Genomic DNA, 17,213 nt, shown 5'->3' with positions numbered 1-17,213 from the left:
TTTTTATTATTCAATCAAGAGTTTGTTATTTTAAAATAGTGCTGGTATGTACTATTTACTCTGAAACAGAAAAGAGATGAAGATTTCTGTTTGTATGAGGAAAATGATTTTAGCAACCGTTACTAAAATCGATGGCTGTTCCACACAGGACTGTTGAGAGGAATTAACTTCAGTTGGGGGAACAGTGAGCAGACTTTTGCTGCTTGAGGTATGACACATTCTAACAAGACGATGTAATGCTGGAAGCTGTCATTTTCCCTATGGGATCCGGTAAGCCATTTTTATTACAGAGTAAATAAGGGCTTCACAAGGGCTTGTTAAGACTGTAGACATTTTCTGGGCTAAATCGATTCATATATAACATATTTAGCCTTGAGGAATCATTTAATATGGGTATTTTTGTAAAATAATATCGGCAGGCACTGTTTTAGACACCTTATTCTCTAGGGGCTTTCCCTAATCATAGGCAGAGCCTCATTTTCGCGCCGGTATTGCGCACTTGTTTTTAAGAAGCATGACATGCAGTCGCATGTGTGAGGAGCTCTGATACATAAAAAAGACTTCCTGAAGGCGTCATTTGGTATCGTATTCCCCTTTGGGCTTGGTTGGGTCTCAGCAAAGCAGATACCAGGGACTGTAAAGGGGTTAAAGATAAAAACGGCTCCGGTTCCGTTATTTTAAGGGTTAAAGCTTCCAAATTTGATGTGCAATACTTTTAAGGCTTTAAGACACTGTGGTGAAATTTTGGTGAATTTTGAACAATTCCTTCATACTTTTTCGCAATTGCAGTAATAAAGTGTGTTCAGTTTAAAATTTAAAGTGACAGTAACGGTTTTATTTTAAAACGTTTTTTGAACTTTGTTATCAAGTTTATGCCTGTTTAACATGTCTGAACTACCAGATAGACTGTGTTCTGAATGTGGGGAAGCCAAGGTTCCTTCTCATTTAAATAGATGTGATTTATGTGACACTGAAAATGATGCCCAAGATGATTCCTCAAGTGAGGGGAGTAAGCATGGTACTGCATCATTCCCTCCTTCGTCTACACCAGTCTTGCCCACTCAGGAGGCCCCTAGTACATCTAGCGCGCCAATACTCCTTACTATGCAACAATTAACGGCTGTAATGGATAATTCTATCAAAAACATTTTAGCCAAAATGCCCACTTATCAGCGTAAGCGCGACTGCTCTGTTTTAGATACTGAAGAGCATGAGGACGCTGAGGATAATGGTTCTGATATGCCCCTACACCAGTCTGAGGGGGCCAGGGAGGTTTTGTCTGAGGGAGAAATTTCAGATTCAGGGAAAATTTCTCAACAAGCTGAACCCGATGTGATTACATTTAAATTTAAGTTGGAACATCTCCGCGCTCTGCTTAAGGAGGTGTTATCCACTCTGGATGATTGTGAGAATTTGATCATCCCAGAGAAACTATGTAAAATGGACAAGTTCCTAGAGGTCCCGGGGCCCCCAGAAGCTTTTCCTATACCCAAGCGGGTGGCGGACATTGTAAATAAAGAATGGGAAAGGCCCGGTATACCTTTCGTCCCTCCCCCCATATTTAAAAAATTGTTTCCCATGGTCGACCCCAGAAAGGACTTATGGCAGACAGTCCCCAAGGTCGAGGGGGCGGTTTCTACTTTAAACAAACGCACCACTATACCCATAGAAGATAGTTGTGCTTTCAAAGATCCTATGGATAAAAAATTAGGTTTGCTTAAAAAGATGTTTGTTCAGCAAGGTTACCTTCTACAACCAATTTCATGCATTGTCCCTGTCACTACAGCCGCGTGTTTCTGGTTCGATGAGCTAGAAAAGGCGATCGATAGTGATTCTCCTCCTTATGAGGAGATTATGGACAGAATCCGTGCTCTCAAATTGGCTAATTCTTTCACCCTAGACGCCACTTTGCAATTGGCTAGGTTAGCGGCGAAAAATTCTGGGTTTGCTATTGTGGCGCGCAGAGCGCTTTGGTTGAAATCTTGGTCAGCGGATGCGTCTTCCAAGAACAAATTGCTTAACATTCCTTTCAAGGGGAAAACGCTGTTTGGCCCTGACTTGAAAGAGATTATCTCTGATATCACTGGGGGTAAGGGCCACGCCCTTCCTCAGGATAGGTCTTTCAAGGCCAAAAATAAACCTAATTTTCGTCCCTTTCGTAGAAACGGACCAGCCCCAAGTGCTACGTCCTCTAAGCAAGAGGGTAATTCTTCTCAAGCCAAGCCAGCCTGGAGACCAATGCAAGGCTGGAACAAGGGAAAGCAGGCCAAGAAGCCTGCCACTGCTACCAAGACAGCATGAAATGTTGGCCCCCGATCCGGGACCGGATCTGGTGGGGGGCAGACTTTCTCTCTTCGCTCAGGCTTGGGCAAGAGATGTTCTGGATCCTTGGGCACTAGAAATAGTCTCCCAAGGTTATCTTCTGGAATTCAAGGGGCCTCCCCCAAGGGGGAGGTTCCACAGGTCTCAATTGTCTTCAGACCACATGAAAAGACAGGCATTCTTACATTGTGTAGAAGACCTGTTAAAAATGGGAGTGATTCATCCTGTTCCTTTAGGAGAACAAGGGATGGGGTTCTACTCCAATCTGTTCGTAGTTCCCAAAAAAGAGGGAACATTCAGACCAATCTTAGATCTCAAGATCCTAAACAAGTTTCTCAAGGTTCCATCGTTCAAAATGGAAACCATTCGAACAATTCTTCCTTCCATCCAGGAAGGTCAATTCATGACCACGGTGGATTTAAAGGATGCGTATCTACATATTCCTATCCACAAGGAACATCATCGGTTCCTAAGGTTCGCATTCCTGGACAAGCATTACCAGTTTGTGGCACTTCCGTTCGGATTAGCCACTGCTCCAAGGATTTTCACAAAGGTACTAGGGTCCCTTCTAGCGGTGCTAAGACCAAGGGGCATTGCAGTAGTACCTTACTTGGACGACATTCTGATTCAAGCGTCGTCCCTTCCTCAAGCAAAGGCTCACACGGACATTGTCCTGGCCTTTCTCAGATCTCACGGGTGGAAAGTGAACGTAGAAAAAAGTTCTCTATCTCCGTCAACAAGGGTTCCCTTCTTGGGAACAATAATAGACTCCTTAGAAATGAGGATTTTTCTGACAGAGGCCAGAAAATCAAAACTTCTAAACTCTTGTCAAATACTTCATTCTGTTCCTCTTCCTTCCATAGCGCAGTGCATGGAAGTAATAGGTTTGATGGTAGCGGCAATGGACATAGTTCCTTTTGCGCGAATTCATCTAAGACCATTACAACTGTGCATGCTCAGTCAGTGGAATGGGGACTATACAGACTTGTCTCCGACGATACAAGTAGATCAGAGGACCAGAGATTCACTCTGTTGGTGGCTGTCCCTGGACAACCTGTCACAGGGGATGAGCTTCCGCAGACCAGAGTGGGTCATTGTCACGACCGACGCCAGTCTGGTGGGCTGGGGCGCGGTCTGGGGACCCCTGAAAGCTCAGGGTCTTTGGTCTCGGGAAGAATCTCTTCTCCCGATAAATATTCTGGAACTGAGAGCGATATTCAATGCTCTCAAGGCTTGGCCTCAGCTAGCAAAGGCCAAGTTCATACGGTTTCAATCAGACAACATGACGACTGTTGCGTACATCAACCATCAGGGGGGAACAAGGAGTTCCCTGGCGATGGAAGAAGTGACCAAAATCATTCAATGGGCGGAGACTCACTCCTGCCACTTGTCTGCAATCCACATCCCAGGAGTGGAAAATTGGGAAGCGGATTTTCTGAGTCGTCAGACATTTCATCCGGGGGAGTGGGAACTCCATCCGGAAATCTTTGCCCAAATTACTCAATTGTGGGGCATTCCAGACATGGATCTGATGGCCTCTCGTCAGAACTTCAAGGTTCCTTGCTACGGGTCCAGATCCAGGGATCCCAAGGCGACTCTAGTAGATGCACTAGTAGCACCTTGGACCTTCAAACTAGCTTATGTATTCCCGCCGTTTCCTCTCATCCCCAGGCTGGTAGCCAGGATCAATCAGGAGAGGGCATCGGTGATCTTGATAGCTCCTGCGTGGCCACGCAGGACTTGGTATGCAGACCTGGTGAATATGTCATCGGCTCCACCATGGAAGCTACCTTTGAGACGAGACCTTCTTGTTCAAGGTCCGTTCGAACATCCGAATCTGGTCTCACTCCAACTGACTGCTTGGAGATTGAACGCTTGATCTTATCAAAGCGAGGGTTCTCAGATTCTGTCATTGATACTCTTGTTCAGGCCAGAAAGCCTGTAACTAGAAAAATTTACCACAAAATATGGAAAAAATATATCTGTTGGTGTGAATCTAAAGGATTCCCTTGGGACAAGGTAAAAATTCCTAAGATTCTATCCTTTCTTCAAGAAGGTTTGGAGAAAGGATTATCTGCAAGTTCCTTGAAGGGACAGATTTCTGCCTTGTCTGTGTTACTTCACAAAAAGCTGGCAGCTGTGCCAGATGTTCAAGCCTTTGTTCAGGCTCTGGTTAGAATCAAGCCTGTTTACAAACCTTTGACTCCTCCTTGGAGTCTCAATTTAGTTCTTTCAGTTCTTCAGGGGGTTCCGTTTGAACCCTTACATTCCGTTGATATTAAGTTATTATCTTGGAAAGTTTTGTTTTTGGTTGCAATTTCTTCTGCTAGAAGAGTTTCAGAATTATCTGCTCTGCAGTGTTCTCCTCCTTATCTGGTGTTCCATGCAGATAAGGTGGTTTTACGTACTAAACCTGGTTTTCTTCCGAAAGTTGTTTCTAACAAAAGCATTAACCAGGAGATAGTCGTGCCTTCTTTGTGTCCGAATCCAGTTTCAAAGAAGGAACGTTTGTTGCACAATTTGGATGTTGTTCGTGCTCTAAAATTCTATTTAGATGCTACAAAGGATTTTAGACAAACATCTTCCTTGTTTGTTGTTTATTCTGGTAAAAGGAGAGGTCAAAAAGCAACTTCTACCTCTCTCTCTTTTTGGATTAAAAGCATCATCAGATTGGCTTATGAGACTGCCGGACGGCAGCCTCCTGAAAGAATCACAGCTCATTCCACTAGGGCTGTGGCTTCCACATGGGCCTTCAAGAACGAGGCTTCTGTTGATCAGATATGTAAGGCAGCGACTTGGTCTTCACTGCACACTTTTACTAAATTTTACAAGTTTGATACTTTTGCTTCTTCTGAGGCTATTTTTGGGAGAAAGGTTTTGCAAGCCGTGGTGCCTTCCATCTAGGTGACCTGATTTGCTCCCTCCCTTCATCCGTGTCCTAAAGCTTTGGTATTGGTTCCCACAAGTAAGGATGACGCCGTGGACCGGACACACCTATGTTGGAGAAAACAGAATTTATGTTTACCTGATAAATTACTTTCTCCAACGGTGTGTCCGGTCCACGGCCCGCCCTGGTTTTTTAATCAGGTCTGATATTTTATTTTCTTTAACTACAGTCACCACGGTATCATATGGTTTCTCCTATGCAAATATTCCTCCTTTACGTCGGTCGAATGACTGGGGAAGGCGGAGCCTAGGAGGGATCATGTGACCAGCTTTGCTGGGCTCTTTGCCATTTCCTGTTGGGGAAGAGAATATCCCACAAGTAAGGATGACGCCGTGGACCGGACACACCGTTGGAGAAAGTAATTTATCAGGTAAACATAAATTCTGTTTTCTCTGCAACTGACTGCGTGGAGATTGAACGCTTGATTTTATCGAAGCGAGGATTCTCTGATTCAGTTATCAATACTTTGATACAGGCTAGAAAACTAGAAAAATCTATCATAAGATATGGCGTAAATATCTTTATTGGTGTGAATCCAAGGGTTACTCATGGAGTAAAGTTAGGATTCCTAGGATTTTGTCTTTTCTTCAAGAAGGATTGGAGAAAGGGTTATCAGCAAGTTCCTTAAAGGGACAAATTTCAGCTTTGTCAATTCTGTTTCAGAAACGTTTGGCAAATGTATCAGATGTTCAGTCTTTTTGTCTCTATCTAGAATTAAGCCTGTATTTAGACCTATTACTCCTCCCTGGAGTTTGAATTTAGTTATTTGAGTTCTGCAAGGGGTTCCGTTTGAACCTATGCATTCCATAGATATTAAACTATTATCTTGGAAAGTTCTGTTTTTGGTTGTTATTTCTTCTGCTCGAAGAGTTTCTGAGCTTTCAGCATTACAGTGTGATTCGCCTTATCTCATATTTCATTCTGATAAGGTGGTTTTACGAACCAAACCTGGGTTCCTTCCTAAGGTTGTTTCGAATAAGAATATTAATCATTAAATTGTTGTTCCTTCCTTGTGTCCTAATCCTTCTTCTTCTGTTACATAACTTGGATGTGCCTTAAAGTTTTTCTTACAGGCAACTAAGGATTTCCGTCAATCATCTTCATTAAAGCGTAGGGGTCAGAAAGCTACGGCTACCTCTCTTTCTTTTTGGCTGAGAAGTATCATCCGCCTGGCATATGAGACTGCTGGACAGCAGCTTCCTGAAAGAATTACGGCTCATTCTACTAGGGCTGTGGCTTCCACATGGGCTTTTAAAAACGATGCATCTGTTGAACAGATTTGTAAGGCTGCGACTTGGTCGTCCCTTCACACTTTTTCCAAATTTTACAAATTTGATACTTTTGCTTCTTCTGAGGCTATCTTTGGGAGAAAGGTTCTTCAAGCAGTGGTGCCTTCCGTTTAGGTTCCTGTCTTGTCCCTCCCTTTCATCCGTGTCCTATTGCTTTGGTATTGGTTTCCCACAAGTAAGGATGAAATCCGTGGACTTGTCATATCTTTGTAAAAGAAAACGAAATTTATGCTTACCTGATAAATTACTTTCTTTTACGATATGACGAGTCTACGGCCCACCCTGTTCTTTTTAAAACAGTTTTTCTTTATATTTTTTGTAAACTTCAGTCACCTCTGCACCTTTTAGCCTTTCCTTTTTCTCTTCCTATACCTTCGGCCGAATGACTGAGGGTGGAGGGGAAGGGAGGGGCTATATATATACAGCTCTCCTGTGGTGCTCTTTGCCACTTCCTGTTATCAGGAGGATAACGAAGAAAAATTGATAATAGGAGTAATTTTGAAAGTTGCTTAAATATGCATGCTCTATCTGATTTACAAAAGAAAAAAATTTGGGTTCAGTGTCCCTTTTAAACATTCACAATTATATGCAGACTGCCTGTGATAGATACTTTATTTCAAAAGACAATTGCAAGATCATATTGGATACAATGTTCCCTATTCGCACATTGATGGATTATAATGTATTGCAATAATTTCTGCAGATAAGTTTACAGGGGCTTTGTTTTCTTTAGAGACGCCTTAATTGGCGTTTTTGTAGTGCTGGCTGGATTTAAAGTGAACCGATGTGTTCCTTTATTCACACAATGTGACGTTTCAGGGAAACAATCCCCTTCTTTAAACAAAGTGAAGCGAAACAATGTAGCTTATATACTAATAAACCCCACCCACAAATAATAATAAACCACCAAACGGTTGTCATAGTAACCGTGCTAAACATAAAATATGGTGCAAAAATAATGTCAGACACAAAAGTCCATATAGTATATCATTATTGAGATAGTAATAATGTATAAAGTGTATTATAGGGGCTCCAAAAAACACACAATCACATTGCAAAAATAAACAGCAGTAAAAATGGCAGTAAAATTATTGTTGGAATCTGAGTGTAACACATCATGCCTTAGTGTTAAACATTTATTAGAAAACAATTCTTTTAATATGTAGATGTATCAAACATTTCATCAGAAGTACTGTAGGTCAAGAAGTAAACCAAGTTGCCAAAAATATACAGATTGTTACATATAGTATATTTCTAATGTCATTTTTTCAACGTTCAAGAAAGCGTAGTTGCATCTACTGTGTATCCTATAGGGATACCTATGGATACAAATAAACATACTTAGCAGTACCAAATCAAATTGAGGTTCGAAAAAATGACAACTCACAGGTGTATTAAATGTTGCTTCTTACACCTATGAGCAAAGGGGCAAAGGGAGTTGTCATTTTTGAGCCTCTATTTGTTTTGGTGCATTTGTTTTATTCCTCTTTTTATGATGTTCCCTTGCTCTGGCTATGCTTTCGAGACCGCCAACAAACTATAATATAGATTAGCTGTTATAGTGATTTATCCTACTTTACTTAGTATTCGTATCCTGAAATTTGACTTGTGGCACTTTTTCCACAGAAGTTGAATTTTTATTTTCTATTGAGTGCATTAGAAAAGATGACATTATAGTAGGGTGACTATATTGCTGCTATAAAAAGGGACACATATGAAAAATATATATGTCAGGGCTGTTTAAAGAAATGTTTTGTACTAAGAACCCTGACATATGTTTTTTTCATGTGTCCCTTTTTAAAGTGTCAATATGGTCACCCTACATTGTAGTGATAAAGAAACAGCGATCACTGATCTGCCCAGCTTTCCTGCTGCTGTAAGCAGATTTGTAATATATTTAGAATATAAAGTATCATAAAAAATGTTGGATAAGGTTGCATGCAGAGTCACTTTGCTATTTTTCACAAATATATCTTGTTATAAGAGGCCTCTTTCTTACAGCCATTTTAATTATCTTTCATTGATCTTCTAGCAATGGCCGATACGGTGCTTGTTTTATCCCTGGATTATGCAAGCAAAGTGACCTTACGTTATTTGCATCAAGGCCAGGCCTGCGTCTCTGGAAGGCTGATGTCCATGGTTCTGTGCACTCCACTTTTCTATTAAAGGATGTATTGTCTCAAACAAGCGAAACTATTGAGTTATATCCCCGTGTGGAAGTGTCAAATGGAGGCAAATTTATGTTACCTGAAAAACATCTTGGTCATTTGTCTTGCTTCCTGCATGAAGGGTGGGTTCTGAGCTGGGATGAATATAGCATCTATGTAATGGACACCATCAATCAGGTAACTTTCATATTTTACTGGGAAAGCTTGAATACAAACGGCAAAGAGTCTTTTGTAACAGAGTCCCCCATTACACTAGATTAAGGGTATGGGGGAGCAAAATTAAGCGTTCATGATTTTAAACAATTTTCCAGTTAACTTCTGTTTTCAAAGTTGCTTTATTCTCTTGTTAATACTTTGTTGGAGAGCAACTATAGGTAGGCTTGTGATTGCATTTGCCTTTAGCAGTCTATGGCAGCAGTGTTTGGAACTATGTATAACATTACTACAAACATTGTTGAAAGCATTGCTACTTCATGACTTAAGAAACGTGCATGTTCTTGAGCTTACCCAGGATTACTCTTTAAATTAACTTTTGTGATGCAACTATTCTGTTCATGTTCTGCAGGGGATTGTATGAACATTCTTCATGCTTTTTGTAATAATTAACAAAATGTATGCACTTAGTTTGGGTTGTTTAACCCCTTAATGACCACAGCACTTTTCCATTTTCTGTCCGTTTGGGACCAAGGCTATTTTTACATTTCTGCAGTGTTTGTGTTTAGCTGTAATTTTCCCCTTACTCATTTAATGTACCCACACATATTATATACCGTTTTTCTCGCCATTAAATGGACTTTCAAAATATACCATTATTTTCATCATATCTTATAATTTACTATAAATTTTTTTATAAAATATGAGGAAAAAATGGAAAAAAACACACTTTCTCCAACATAGGTGTGTCCGGTCCACGGCGTCATCCTTACTTGTGGGATATTCTCTTCCCCAACAGGAAATGGCAAAGAGCCCAGCAAAGCTGGTCACATGATCCCTCCTAGGCTCCGCCTACCCCAGTCATTCTCTTTGCCGTTGTACAGGCAACATCTCCACGGAGATGGCTTAGAGTTTTTTAGTGTTTAACTGTAGTTTTTATTATTCAATCAAGAGTTTGTTATTTTGAAATAGTGCTGGTATGTACTATTTACTCAGAAACAGAAAAGAGATGAAGATTTCTGTTTGTATGAGGAAAATGATTTTAGCAACCGTCACTAAAATCCATGGCTGTTCCACACAGGACTGTTGAGAGCAATTAACTTCAGTTGGGGGAACAGTGAGCAGTCTCTTGCTGCTTGAGGTATGACACATTCTAACAAGACGATGTAATGCTGGAAGCTGTCATTTTCCCTATGGGATCCGGTAAGCCATGTTTATTACGATTGTAAATAAGGGCTTCAAAAAGGGCTTATTAAGACTGTAGACTTTTTTTGGGCTAAATCGATTGATTATTAACACATATTTAGCCTTGAGGAATCATTTTATCTGGGTATTTTGATATAATAATATCGGCAGGCACTGTTTTAGACACCTTATTCTTTAGGGGCTTTCCCAAAGCATAGGCAGAGCCTCATTTTCGCGCCGGTGTTGCGCACTTGTTTTTGAGAGGCATGGCATGCAGTCGCATGTGAGAGGAGCTCGGATACTTAGAAAAGACTTTCTGAAGGCGTCATTTGGTATCGTATTCCCCTTGGGGCTTGGTTGGGTCTCAGCAAAGCAGATACCAGGGACTGTAAAGGGGTTAAAGTTCAAAACGGCTCCGGTTCCGTTATTTTAAGGGTTAAAGCTTCCAAATTTGGTGTGCAATACTTTTAAGGCTTTAAGACACTGTGGTGAAAATTTGGTGAATTTTGAACAATTCCTTCATGTTTTTTCGCATTTGCAGTAAAAAAGTGTGTTCAGTTTAAAATTTAAAGTGACAGTAACGGTTTTATTTTAAAACGTTTTTTGTACTTTGTTATCAAGTTTATGCCTGTTTAACATGTCTGAACTACCAGATAGACTGTGTTCTGAATGTGGGGAAGCCAGAATTCCTATTCATTTAAATAAATGTGATTTATGTGACAATGACAATGATGCCCAAGATGATTCCTCAAGTGAGGGGAGTAAGCATGGTACTGCATCATTCCCTCCTTCGTCTACACGAGTCTTGCCCACTCAGGAGGCCCCTAGTACATCTAGCGCGCCAATACTCCTTACTATGCAACAATTAACGGCTGTAATGGATAATTCTGTCAAAAACATTTTAGCCAAAATGAACACTTATCAGCGTAAGCGCGACTGCTCTGTTTTAGATACTGAAGAGCATGACGACGCTGATATTAATATTTCTGAAGGGCCTCTAACTCAGTCTGATGGGGCCAGGGAGGTTTTGTCTGAGGGAGAAATTACTGATTCAGGGCACATTTCTCAACAAGCTGAACCTGATGTGATTGCTTTTAAATTTAAGTTGGAACATCTCCGCATTCTGCTTAAGGAGGTATTATCCACTCTGGATGATTGTGACAAGTTGGTCATCCCAGAGAAACTATGTAAAATGGACAAGTTCCTAGAGGTGCCGGGGCTCCCAGAAGCTTTTCCTATACCCAAGCGGGTGGCGGACATTGTTAATAAAGAATGGGAAAGGCCCGGTATTCCCTTCGTCCCTCCCCCCATATTTAAAAAATTGTTTCCTATGGTCGACCCCAGAAAGGACTTATGGCAGACAGTCCCCAAGGTCGAGGGAGCGGTTTCCACTTTAAACAAACGCACCACTATACCCATAGAGGATAGTTGTGCTTTCAAAGATCCTATGGATAAAAAATTAGAAGGTTTGCTTAAAAAGATGTTTGTTCAGCAGGGTTACCTTCTACAACCAATTTCATGCATTGTCCCTGTCGCTACAGCCGCATGTTTCTGGTTCGATGAGCTGATAAAGGCGGTCGACAGTGATTCTCCTCCTTATGAGGAGATTATGGACAGAATCAATGCTCTCAAATTGGCTAATTCTTTCACCCTAGACGCCACTTTGCAATTGGCTAGGTTAGCGGCTAAGAATTCTGGGTTTGCTATTGTGGCGCGCAGAGCGCTTTGGTTGAAATCTTGGTCGGCTGATGCGTCTTCCAAGAACAAGCTACTTAACATTCCTTTCAAGGGGAAAACGCTGTTTGGCCCTGACTTGAAAGAGATTATCTCGGATATCACTGGGGGTAAGGGCCACGCCCTTCCTCAGGATCGGCCTTTCAAGGCAAAAAATAAACCTAATTTTCGTCCCTTTCGTAGAAACGGACCAGCCCAAGGTGCTACGTCCTCTAAGCAAGAGGGTAATACTTCTCAAGCCAAGCCAGCTTGGAGACCAATGCAAGGCTGGAACAAGGGAAAGCAGGCCAAGAAACCTGCCACTGCTACCAAGACAGCATGAAATGTTGGCCCCCGATCCGGGACCGGATCTGGTGGGGGGCAGACTCTCTCTCTTCGCTCAGGCTTGGGCAAGAGATGTTCTGGATCCTTGGGCGCTAGAAATAGTCTCCCAAGGTTATCTTCTGGAATTCAAGGGACTTCCCCCAAGGGGGAGGTTCCACAGGTCTCAGTTGTCTTCAGACCACATAAAAAGACAGGCATTCTTACATTGTGTAGAAGACCTGTTAAAAATGGGAGTGATTCATCCCGTTCCATTAAGAGAACAAGGGATGGGGTTCTACTCCAATCTGTTTATAGTTCCCAAAAAAGAGGGAACGTTCAGACCAATCTTAGATCTCAAGATCTTAAACAAGTTTCTCAAGGTTCCATCGTTCAAGATGGAAACCATTCGAACTATTCTTCCTTCCATCCAGGAAGGTCAATTCTTGACCACGGTGGATTTAAAGGATGCGTATCTACATATTCCTATCCACAAGGAACATCATCGGTTCCTGAGGTTCGCATTCCTGGACAAACATTACCAGTTCATGGCGCTTCCTTTCGGATTAGCCACTGCTCCAAGGATTTTCACAAAGGTACTAGGGTCCCTTCTAGCTGTGCTAAGACCAAGGGGCATTGCTGTAGTACCTTACTTGGACGACATTCTGATTCAAGCGTCGTCCCTTCCTCAAGCAAAGGCTCACACGGACATTGTCCTGGCCTTTCTCAGATCTCACGGATGGAAAGTGAACGTGGAAAAGAGTTCTCTATCTCCGTCAACAAGGGTTCCCTTCTTGGGAACAATAATAGACTCCTTAGAAATGAGGATTTTTCTGACAGAGGCCAGAAAAACAAAACTTCTAGACTCTTGTCGGATACTTCATTCCGTTCCTCTTCCTTCCATAGCTCAGTGCATGGAAGTGATCGGGTTGATGGTAGCGGCAATGGACATAGTTCCTTTTGCACGCATTCATCTAAGACCATTACAACTGTGCATGCTCAGTCAGTGGAATGGGGACTATACAGACTTGTCTCCGAAGATACAAGTAAATCAGAAGACCAGAGACTCACTCCGTTGGTGGCTGTCCCTGGACAACCTGTCACGAGGGATGACATTCCGCAGACCAGAGTGGGTCATTGTCACGACCGACGCCAGTCTGATGGGCTGGGGCGCGGTCTGGGGATCCCTGAAAGCTCAGGGTCTTTGGTCTCGGGAAGAATCTCTTCTACCGATAAATATTCTGGAACTGAGAGCGATATTCAATGCTCTCAAGGCTTGGCCTCAGCTAGCGAGGGCCAAGTTCATACGGTTTCAATCAGACAACATGACAACTGTTGCGTACATCAACCATCAGGGGGGAACAAGGAGTTCCCTGGCGATGGAAGAAGTGACCAAAATCATTCTATGGGCGGAGTCTCACTCCTGCCACCTGTCTGCTATCCACATCCCAGGAGTGGAAAATTGGGAAGCGGATTTTCTGAGTCGTTAGACATTGCATCCGGGGGAGTGGGAACTCCATCCGGAAATCTTTGCCCAAGTCACTCAGCTGTGGGGCATTCCAGACATGGATCTGATGGCCTCTCGTCAGAACTTCAAAGTTCCTTGCTACGGGTCCAGATCCAGGGATCCCAAGGCGGCTCTAGTGGATGCACTAGTAGCACCTTGGACCTTCAAACTAGCTTATGTGTTCCCGCCGTTTCCTCTCATCCCCAGGCTGGTAGCCAGGATCAATCAGGAGAGGGCGTCGGTGATCTTGATAGCTCCTGCGTGGCCACGCAGGACTTGGTATGCAGATCTGGTGAATATGTCATCGGCTCCTCCTTGGAAGCTACCTTTGAGACGAGACCTTCTTGTTCAGGGTCCGTTCGAACATCCGAATCTGGTTTCACTCCAGCTGACTGCTTGGAGATTGAACGCTTGATCTTATCGAAGCGAGGGTTCTCAGATTCTGTTATCGATACTCTTGTTCAGGCCAGAAAGCCTGTAACTAGAAAGATTTACCACAAAATTTGGAAAAAATATATCTGTTGGTGTGAATCTAAAGGATTCCCTTGGGACAAGGTTAAGATTCCTAGGATTCTATCCTTCCTTCAAGAAGGATTGGAAAAAGGATTATCTGCAAGTTCCCTGAAGGGACAGATTTCTGCCTTGTCTGTGTTACTTCACAAAAAGCTGGCCGCTGTGCCAGATGTTCAAGCCTTTGTTCAGGCTCTGGTTAGAATTAAGCCTGTTTACAAACCTTTGACTCCTCCTTGGAGTCTCAATTTAGTTCTTTCAGTTCTTCAGGGGGTTCCGTTTGAACCCTTGCATTCCGTTGATATTAAGTTATTATCTTGGAAAGTTTTGTTTTTAGTTGCAATTTCTTCTGCTAGAAGAGTTTCAGAATTATCTGCTCTGCAGTGTTCTCCTCCTTATCTGGTGTTCCATGCAGATAAGGTGGTTTTACGTACTAAACCTGGTTTTCTTCCAAAAGTTGTTTCTAACAAAAACATTAACCAGGAGATTATCGTACCTTCTCTATGTCCGAAACCAGTTTCAAAGAAGGAACGTTTGTTGCACAATTTGGATGTTGTTCGCGCTCTAAAATTCTATTTAGATGCTACAAAGGATTTTAGACAAACATCTTCCTTGTTTGTTGTTTATTCCGGTAAACGGAGAGGTCAAAAAGCAACTTCTACCTCTCTCTCTTTTTGGATTAAAAGCATCATCAGATTGGCTTACGAGACTGCCGGACGGCAGCCTCCCGAAAGAATCACAGCTCATTCCACTAGGGCTGTGGCTTCCACATGGGCCTTCAAGAACGAGGCTTCTGTTGATCAGATATGTAGGGCAGCGACTTGGTCTTCACTGCACACTTTTACCAAATTTTACAAGTTTGATACTTTTGCTTCTTCTGAGGCTATTTTTGGGAGAAAGGTTTTGCAAGCCGTGGTGCCTTCCATTTAGGTGACCTGATTTGCTCCCTCCCTTCATCCGTGTCCTAAAGCTTTGGTATTGGTTCCCACAAGTAAGGATGACGCCGTGGACCGGACACACCTATGTTGGAGAAAACAGAATTTATGTTTACCTGATAAATTACTTTCTCCAACGGTGTGTCCGGTCCACGGCCCGCCCTGGTTTTTTTAATCAGGTCTGATAATTTATTTTCTTTAACTACAGTCACCACGGTACCATATGGTTTCTCCTATGCAAATATTCCTCCTTAACGTCGGTCGAATGACTGGGGTAGGCGGAGCCTAGGAGGGATCATGTGACCAGCTTTGCTGGGCTCTTTGCCATTTCCTGTTGGGGAAGAGAATATCCCACAAGTAAGGATGACGCCGTGGACCGGACACACCGTTGGAGAAAGTAATTTATCAGGTAAACATAAATTCTGTTTTTTCTAACTTTGACCTCCAAAATCTGTTATACATCTACAACCACCAAACAAAAACCATGCTAAATAGTTTCTAAATTTTGTCCTGAGTTTAGAAATACCCAATGTTTACATGTTCTTTGCTTTTTTTGCAAGTTATAGGGCCATAAATACAAGTAGCACTTTGCTATTTCCAAACCACTTTTTTTCAAAATTAGCGCTAGTTACATTACAACACTGATATCTTTCAGGAATCCCTGAATATCCATTGACATGTATATATATTTTTTAGAAGACATCCCAAAGTATTGATCTAGGCCCATTTTGGTATATTTCATGCCACCATTTCACCGCCAAATGCGATCAAATAAAAAAAAATTGTTCACTTTTTCACAATTTTTTTCACAAACTTTAGGTTTCTCACTGAAATTATTTACAAAAAACTTATGCAATTATAGCATACATGGTTGTAAATGCTTCTCTGGGATCCCCTTTGTTCATAAATAGCAGACATATATGGCTTTGGTTTTGCTTTTTACTAATTAGAAGGCTGCTAAATGCGACTGCGCACCACACGTGTATTATGCCCAGCAGTGAAGGGGTTAATTAGGTAGCATGTAGGGAGCTTCTAGGGTTAATTTTAGCTTCAGTGTAGTGTAGTAGACAACCCCAAGTATTGATCTAGGCCCATTTTGGTATATTTCATGCCACCATTTCACCGCCAAATGCAATCAAATTAAAAAAACCGCAAAATTGTTCACAATTTTAGGTTTCTCACTGAAATTATTTACAAACAGCATGTGCAATTATGGCACAAATAGTTGTAAATGCTTCTCTGGGATCCCCTTTGTTCAGAAATAGCAGACATATATGACTTTGGCGTTGCTTTTTGGTAATTAGAAGGCCGCTAAGTGCTGCTGCGCATCACACATGTATTATGGCTAGCAGTCAAGGGGTTAATTAGGTAGTTTGTAGGGTGCTTGCGGGGTTAATTTTAGCTTTAGTGTAGAGATCAGCCTCCCACGTGACACATCAGACCCCCTTCCCTCCCCCACCCCACAATTGTCCCCGCCATCTTAAGTACTGGCAGAAAGTCTGCCAGTACTAAAATAAAAGTTTTTAAAAAAAAATAAAAAAAAAATACATCTTTAGCATATTTACATATGCTACTTTGTAGGATCCCCCCTTAGCCCCCAACCTCCCTGATCCCCCCCCAAAACAGCTCTCTAACCCCCCCCCCTGCCTTATTGGGGGCCATCTTGGGTACTGGCAGCTGTCTGCCAGTACCCAGTTAACAATATTTTTTTCTCTTTATTTTTTTTTTTTACATTTTTCTGTAGTGTAGCTTCCCCACGACCAACCCCTACCCCCACCCCCTCCCAGATCCCTTAGATTACTTTTTGGGGGCATTTATTCCCCCTCTTCCTCCCACTTATTACATGATTATTTCTGTAGTGTAAGCGGTTCCCACCCGCTCCCTCCCGTGCACGTGCCCGCCCGCCGATCCCCTGTGCACGCGCTCGTGTCTGTGCGCGCCCCTGACTCTCCCGCCCCCCTCTGTGTATCTGAAGCCATCGATGGCCGCCCACCCGCCTCCCACTGCAGCTCCCACCCACCAACGATTGCGGCCATCGATGTCCGGTGTTGAGAGGGCCACAGAGTGGCTCTCTCTGCACCGGAGGGGTACAAATTGTTATTGCAGGATGCCTCGATATTGAGGCATCCTGCAATAACCGGAAAGCAGCTGGAAGCGATGAGG

The 17,213-nt window shown here is 42.5% G+C and overlaps 1 protein-coding gene across 1 annotated transcript in view; it reads left to right on the top strand.

Moving 5' to 3' along the window:
- Window positions 1-17,213, top strand: part of TECPR2 (tectonin beta-propeller repeat containing 2) — a 608,030-nt gene that overhangs the window by 104,167 nt on the left and 486,650 nt on the right. Inside the window, exon 6 of the mRNA XM_053707105.1 lies at window positions 8,591-8,903. Within this exon, the coding sequence (XP_053563080.1) occupies window positions 8,591-8,903 (313 nt within the window). The remainder of the gene's footprint in view (window positions 1-8,590; window positions 8,904-17,213) is intronic.

This window comes from Bombina bombina, chromosome 1 (genome assembly GCF_027579735.1).
Source record: "Bombina bombina isolate aBomBom1 chromosome 1, aBomBom1.pri, whole genome shotgun sequence".
Lineage (NCBI taxonomy): Eukaryota > Metazoa > Chordata > Amphibia > Anura > Bombinatoridae > Bombina > Bombina bombina.
Note: the sequence above shows the minus strand (reverse complement) of the source record. Positions and strands in the feature narration are given on the sequence as shown.